Source organism: Amaranthus tricolor, chromosome 7, assembly GCF_026212465.1.
Source record: "Amaranthus tricolor cultivar Red isolate AtriRed21 chromosome 7, ASM2621246v1, whole genome shotgun sequence".
In the NCBI taxonomy this organism is placed as follows: domain Eukaryota; kingdom Viridiplantae; phylum Streptophyta; class Magnoliopsida; order Caryophyllales; family Amaranthaceae; genus Amaranthus; species Amaranthus tricolor.
Genome location: NC_080053.1, coordinates 18,291,671 through 18,299,609, shown reverse-complemented (window position 1 = coordinate 18,299,609; position 7,939 = coordinate 18,291,671). Strand labels below are relative to the sequence as shown.

The 7,939-nt window shown below is 32.4% G+C and overlaps 1 protein-coding gene across 1 annotated transcript; it reads right to left on the bottom strand.

Annotated features, from left to right (window-relative positions):
• Window positions 1-695: 695 nt before the first annotated feature.
• On the bottom strand, window positions 696-6,794 carry LOC130817891 (probable protein phosphatase 2C 33). Its single transcript, XM_057683852.1, has 5 exons — window positions 5,529-6,794; window positions 3,053-3,439; window positions 2,540-2,657; window positions 1,509-1,732; window positions 696-1,421 (listed from the first exon to the last, which is right to left on the bottom strand). The coding sequence occupies exons 1-5, from the start codon at window positions 5,781-5,783 to the stop codon at window positions 957-959; spliced, it is 1,449 nt and encodes a 482-aa protein (XP_057539835.1). The 5' UTR covers window positions 5,784-6,794; the 3' UTR covers window positions 696-956.
• Window positions 6,795-7,939: the final 1,145 nt, after the last annotated feature.

Here is a 7,939-nt window from a genome sequence, read left to right as displayed (position 1 = left end):
AGGTAATTTAATTGGGAAAGAAGGGTTTAACTGAGGGTAATTGGATAAATTAGGTTAAATTAATAAATTTAATTGAAAGTCAAAGATCATTTACCTTGGTCAACGGTCCTTTAGCAGGTCATGCGGTAAAGTGGTTGTATCAATGTCGTGTTTGGTATTTTGAAGGTTGTTGTATGTAAAAACTTTGAGGCTGTTTATTGTAAATGGACTAAACATCAAGGCGATAATTGGTAATTGATCCATTTTTTCATAACTTAATTTAATTTTTACTTTTTTATTTTTTATGCAAAAAAATTTATTTTATAAGTCAAAAGCTGCTTTAGTACTTTCTTAGCAAATCCTTTTATAGATAGAATTATTCATAATTAAAAAAAATTAAAATTATTATTGAAAAATTAATAAAAGATTTTGAAATTATGAGTAAATTTTTCTATATACATACATTTTTATTATAAAAAATTGAAGAAGAAGAATATCATCTTTCCTTGATCTTTAGGTAACCAAAAAAATAGGAGGTATAACATGCCATGTGCTAATTTCTAATTGGTCATTTGATGATAAGCCATAATGGGATTGAAAACACTTAAAAGACAAATACGACTAAATTTTTTTTTAAAACCAGCAGAAAACGCAAATAACTAATGACATCATTTAGAGATACGTTTTTTTTTTATTTCAAAAGCGGTAAATTATGATTTTATAACCAACATATTACAATAAATTCCTTTTCTTTTCTTTTTGTTTTTTTATTTTACAAAATTTATGGGCTAACCAAACTACAAATGGAGAAAAGTACTTCCCAGGACCCAAATATAGCTAGGCAAGTCTCTCCACTCAAATTACAATTTCTGAAGATAAACTATGCGGACCGTAAAAAAGTAACAACAAACGAGAGAAGAAAAACTGACCCTGCGTCTCCTTTCATCGTTTAGGGTCTCTTCTTCCTTTCGATTGTCCTATTTTCCAGGCTTATACCTTGGTAAATTCAACAATGTATTTACCCGAGTAACGCCTTCTAACGCTGAATAGTCATCCAATACCATATCATCCTCAGTTCCATCTTCTCCCTCATCATTGCTAGTTTCCTGAATCGCACCTTCATCATTTGCTTCGTTTCTAACAGTTGCAGACCGGCCAAGGGTGGTGGGACCATTGGCATGCTCTCTATCAATCCCAGATCCTTGAACTTGTGCAGCCGAAGCTTTCTGTTCTTTCTCTTGGGTAGCATACGCGGAAGATAGGTTGTCCGAGTCTGAGTCAAGGAAGAGACAGATCACTGCACAATCATCGATTTTCGATGTTGGGTACTTCATTTTCCAAGCTAGAACTGCCGTTTGAACAATATCCTTAGCTGCAGTGGATCGCGAAGAGGCTCCGGCAACTATCTCAACTACTTCTTTGTTCGAGAGGACGTCCCATATCTGTTATGAATCGCTATGTGAGTATTAGATAGTCTAAGGTAAAAGACCAAAACAAAATGGTGATTGGGGAAATATGAGTTGGCTTACCCCGTCTGTAGCCAAAACAACGAATTCATCCTTGTTAGTGAGGCGTCTGTATGATACATCAGGCACTGCTATAAGGCCGAAATCCTTGAGGCAGAAATCTCCAAATGCACGAGCCATGGCAAGGCCAGGGGAATCAGTATTCGGCAGCCAAACCCGAGCGACATCAGGCTCATCTCGAAGGGCAAAAACACGTCCTCTGCACTTCTTGATTCTCTCTGCTTCCGCTGTTAACAAAAAGAAGAAAAACAATCAGCGACAAAAGTTCCAACTGTCTATATAGCCTTCTATATATCAAATTACAATAGTTAAACATTTGAGATATCAAAAAAGATCCAACGCCTTCAAAATACTCCCCCTGTCCCTATGAAAATACTTCACTGTCTATTTAGTACATCCCACTCAATTTGTACATTTTTCTTTTTTGACAATGGACTCATTCACTTTCTTTTAATCTCAATTACAAACTTATTCTCAATCTTCATCTTACCCACTCATTTCTATAGATGAAATAAACGGTTAAGATGGAGATAGAGAATAAGTTTGTGTAACCGCCATTTACTAGTATCTTATACACCAACCATAGTGCAAAAATAAGGCCGCACAACTGTATCGCAACCGTATTATAAAGATTTTTGAGTTTAACGTGACTGAAATATAAGCCGCATTAACCACGAAATCATCTGTATTGGACGTGAATTCCGTTTTGCGACTGTTACTGCAATCATAATCGAACTGTTTTTTTGTACTATATCTCCAACTACAATGTATCACACACTCCAACTTTTGGGTTCTTTCTCAAGGGGGGTTAGGGATTAAGCATTTAAGTCAAAAACGCTTTCCAATCTTCAAAATCGAGAAGCTCCAAAGTTACACTCATTTTTTCTTCAACACCGACAATCAGCCTCCCTCCCCGCTTCCCACCTCCACCTCACCAAGTTGATGAAAACAAAGAAAGCTGAAACATAATTTGTAAATCAAACGCTCCTAGGCAATTGTCAACACAAAAAGCATGTTTAGAGGGAGATATAAACCTGGGAGATTGGGTTTGAGATCAACAGTCAACTGCTCAGCAACCAGACCATTATTTTTATCCCTGGTTCCCAACACAGCTCTCGAGTCTCCAACATTTCCAACAATAAGGTCATGCCCCTATTGCATTCAAATACAGTTAAAACATATTAATAGAGAAAAACTAAAAGTTATATCTAAAATATTTTCGGTTCCTTAAGGCCGTTCCTGAGCCTAGGCAAGATAGACATTTTCCTAGGGCCCAGACAAGAAAGAGCCCAATATTTGAAATTTTGGTTTATGAAGTAGGCATTTAAAATTTACAATTTATTATTAGTTCTTTTATTGATTAAGAAGTATATGACACACTTAAGCTACATTTATAATGATAATTATAATATATTTGGTTTGTCTTCGTTATTTTACCAACCACCTGTTAAAGTTCAGAATCAACATTCTGTAGAGAGGGGTCATTTCATTCAGATTGTCTAAGGCCTATATAATATCTGGAATGGCACTGCAGTTCGTCCACAAACCTGCTTAATAAGAGTTACTGCTGTAGTCCCACTGCAGAAGCAATCAACATTAGTGTGCACTCTCAATTCCCGGTCCATCATTCTAAAAGCTTTTAGAAAGGAATATTTCAAAATCTGGAAGATTTCCGGCTCCTTATCTGTTTCTTCGAGATCAGCAGAGACTCGGGATTCATCATCAGCAGATATGAACGAAGCATCTTCTGAATTTAAGCTACTGGAATTAAGGCTAATCTCCCTGGGAGAATCTTCACTCTTTGTATTAACTTCCCATTGAGCATTCAGTTTCTGAGGAAGGGAATCTCTAACTCTCTTAGCAACCATATGACCATAAGGTCCATGACCATCAAAAACCCCACAAAATATTGTGTCATTTCTCGAGCAAAAGTTCTGCAAATAAGGGTTCAACATTCAGTAATTAGCAAGTAAAGCCTCTTATTTCCACAATGAACAACATCGATTCTCATACATTTTGAGAGATCCCCTGCATCTTCAAGACAAAAGATTATATCTAAGAGTTCTTTCTAGTCAAAAATAAGGGCACATCAACAATGTCAAAGCCTTAACCCCAAGAGATTAGAATCGACAAAAAGAATTTAAATAGCAATCTAGAGAAGAAAGCAACCAAAACTGAGCCAATAATTCATTTTTGAGCTTGGGATTTACCTATCGATCCAAATTAACTCTTGTACTCAAGGTGATCATTTGTTTGCAATAAACTGACATATTATCTTGTTTCTACCTATATGTCTCCTTAATCTCTAAAACGTACAATTTATGGCATTTGTTCAATCCATGGTTTATACTGTGGCAGATCTAGCGTGATACACTGAGATCAATTGACATCACTTAAGTTCAAAATAAAATCATATTCCTTAGATGAAATGATTAGTGCATTGGCTTCCACATATGTGCCAGAGATCAAAACCAAGTAGATTGTTTTGCTAAAATTGACACCACTCGTTTTTTTTCTGGATCTGAATCGAACTTAATTCATTTATTGCGCATAAAATTGCAAAAAAATTTATTAAATGGAAATAAGGGACTCCTAAAAATATAAACCCATCACTCATTTACATACTGTATTTTGGAATATACTTCCAGACACAAAATTTAGACTCATACAACCAATCAGATACCGGATCACAACTCCCAGTCAAACAACCAATCATACAAAGTCAATAGTGCAACAATCTAGTATAAACTTACAAATCTGTCTTAAAGAACACATCATATGGTAGAGAGGTTTCACTAATGAACGGATATACAATATCATTAATCATTTATCTTAAAATGAATGTTGGATAAGGATAACACTGTGATACCCCAGATAGAGATTTAAAAAAGATTAATAGACTATTCATATCAACAAGGTGCATCTTCTTTTCATGGGAGCTTGGTGGGGATCAATCTTATGATGAGTGACCACCTAGGAAATTTTCCCGGGTGCGCACGAGCGAGGTCAAAGTGCGCTGAAAAGACTTGTATTGGTCTGTGAGGCCAGTCTACAATCTTTATGAATAGTCACGGGCGATCCGAGGAGCCGGGTGTTACAAACACGGCACACACTCGAGTAATCACAAAAAGAACACAATATACAACAGATAATGATAAAATCATTACTCAAACGAAAAAAAAGCTCAGAAAGAAAGGTTTTGATCAATGATGCAAATTTATATCCACCAAAAAGTGGACACAAATAAAAAAATACCCTTTAAAATAAAGGTTCAATCTATCATTTTTATTACGTTTAAAATTTAGAGGGGGGGGGCAATGATTAGAGCCATTCTTAATGAAGTATTAAACTATTGCAGATGATGAAATCATAAATTTAATGAACAAATTATCACAATTGGTCATCATAGAATCCAGATGTCTACAGCTAAGATTCAAAATCAAACTATCAATCATACAATTCTTCATTTTCCCTCCACTTATCCATTATGCATAGTAAAAATTAGCTCATGCCCAGTTCAATCCATAGTGTTCACATTTTACAAACAACCAAAATCATGTGCAATTCTTTTACCTGAAGTTGACCAAGGTCAATAGTAAACAATATGAGGTAAAACTGCCTACATTCAACCTTAAATCCTCATAAACACAGTTGGGAGCCACTTAATGGCTTTGCGGCAACGCAATGAAAATCAAAATCATTATCCAAAGAACAAGTATGATATATTTCTTTTGTTCCATTATACTCGTTACATTTGACTTTTAACGCAATTCAATGTGTGAGTTTGATCATTTATATATTAAACGATGCACGTCCAAAAATTGTAAAAAGTTATTATTATGAATCTATACGATTAGACAATTAAATCCCACTTGATTATATATTTTCTTAAGCATTAGCAGCAAAATATAAAATAAACTTTGAATGATGAATACCGTCAATTATCGTAGCTGTATTTCAGAAAGGAGGAAGTAATTCATAGCAAAAGTAACATAACAAAGTAATTGAGCACAAGAAACTAACCTCCCAAACAATCATAGCATCTTGATTGGTACCCTTCTTGCCCTGTTGAGTGAACAATGAGGCGAGCTCAGTCGCCCCATTGTAGAACAACCTGCCAGGGATTTTAGAAAGGTGATCATCCTTTCTATATTCAAAGGAAGAACTCCTAGACGAACCGAATCGTTTCTTAGAGTTCTTCCTCTTCCTGACCCCTAAAGAAGCAGAAGGAGAACCAGGAAGAGGGCTCCTGCTTTCTGCAGATAAGCAGGAACCCATTCTCAGGGCCCTGATTATATTAACTATGCAATCCAGTCCAGCTACACAATTACACCTTCTACGCTCTATAGATGAATCCGTCACAACTGATCTTACTATACCCTCCTCTATTTTTACTTTCTTTTTCAACTTTCTATCAAATAATTCCCACAAAAATTCACTCGTTCAATCAAATTCTCCAAAACCCAATAACATAATCCATTAAATTGGTAATTTAATGAAAAATCTCCAAAACCCATTAACATACAACAAAATTCACAGTTCTCAATCAGATTCTCAGAAACCCACAAACATGATTTGCAATTAGATCAATCTCCAATGCTATTTGATTAATCTTGACAAGAATAAAACTCCAATTAAATGGAACATAAAATAATTGAAGCTATGAGATCATACTAGAATTGGAATTTATACAAACCCATTTCAAATATATAAATATTAGGAGTTCAAAACTTTCAACAAAAGTGAAGAATCCCTTATTTCCACAAGAAAAAAAAATTGCATAAAGCAAAAGATCTATAAAGTGGCTCTTATAATATGTAGAAAAACACCCTTTCTTCTTTTTTTGCCCCCTTTTTTCACAATTACTTTTCCAGAAACTTCACCATAACAGAAAACTTCGAATCAAATTCCAAACCCTGACTTTTGAAATCAGCAAGACAAAAACAACAATGACTTTCAATTAATTATTAAACAGATCTAGATTTAATTACGAAATCTAATCTTTAGAATTCACGCCTTCCCAAAAAAAATTCGAGCTCAGAAATTTTTACACAAAAATAGCAAAAATCATAGAATAAATTAAGAGATTGAGATGAAAGAGAAAATGGATAATTTTGTTTAAATGTTTCGAATTACAAATTTGGAGAGATAAGCGGAACCACCCACAAGAGAGTGACGAGGAAGAACGCAGTTTTAGAACATTGGAAGAAGAAGAAGAAGAGCCAAGTTTTATCTCTCTTTCTTTTACAATGAAGTTTCCCTCTTTTTGTTTTTGTTTTTTTTTTTTTCATATTTCAATTCTTAATCTCCACCACTATAAATATTAAAAATACTTGTTAATTATGGTAATAAAAGAGATAATGCAATATAATACTCCCTCTATTAAGAAAATAGTGAGACAATTAAATTATGTAGATAGATATGATTAAAAGTAGAGAAATTTGAGAATGTCAATTTTAGAATTACTATATTTGTGCAATTCACAAAGTTATTAGTGTAAAAATATATAAATATAAATTTTAAAAAGAGATGCAATTACATGTTAGTATAGTTTTTTTAATGAAAAAAACTCGGTTATTAATATAAGTGTTATTTAAAGTTCTCATACTTTTTAAGACAAATATAGGTAATTATCCAATAACATTATCATAATGATTCTTGTCATTCTTAAAATAATTTTTGATTATTATGTATCTTTTATCTCTTGATAAAATATTTTAAAAATTAAAATTCTATTAAAACACTTTATTGATTAGCAAATAATTCAACATAAAAATGTAAATATATTTTTAAGAAACTTTAATTGAAAATCTTATGCAGTTTTTAAATTTAAAATATAATATTTTTAAGAAAATTTAAATGAACATACATAATTGTGATATCTACTCACATATTAAGGAATAAGTTGATTTAACCTTGGTAAAAATTATTTTATATAGCAAATCACTATGAGAATGCCATGTGAAATTTTATAGGTAATTATATAGCAAATCACATATTAAGGAATAACTTTTTAAGACAAATATAGGTAATTATCCAATAACATTATCATAATGATTCTTGTCATTCTTAAAATAATTTTTGATTATTATGTATCTTTTATCTCTTGATAAAATATTTTAAAAATTAAAATTCTATTAAAACACTTTATTGATTAGCAAATAATTCAACATAAAAATGTAAATATATTTTTAAGAAACTTTAATTGAAAATCTTATGCAGTTTTTAAATTTAAAATATAATATTTTTAAGAAAATTTAAATGAACATACATAATTGTGATATCTACTCACATATTAAGGAATAAGTTGATTTAACCTTGGTAAAAATTATTTTATATAGCAAATCACTATGAGAATGCCATGTGAAATTTTATAGGTAATTATATAGCAAATCACATATTAAGGAATAACTTTTTAAGACAAATATAGGTAA

What these genes read in the sequence shown, in the direction of transcription:
- LOC130817891 (XM_057683852.1), bottom strand. Translation starts at nt 5,783, where the DNA reads ATGGGTTCCTGCTTATCTGCAGAAAGCAGGAGCCCTCTTCCTGGTTCT. An exon ending in CAGTAACTCTTATTAAGCAG is followed by an intron (nt 2,658 to 3,052) that starts GTTTGTGGACGA and finishes TGAATGCAATAG; the next exon opens with GGGCATGACCTTATTGTTGG. An exon ending in TTGTTTTGGCTACAGACGGG is followed by an intron (nt 1,422 to 1,508) that starts GTAAGCCAACTC and finishes GATTCATAACAG; the next exon opens with ATATGGGACGTCCTCTCGAA.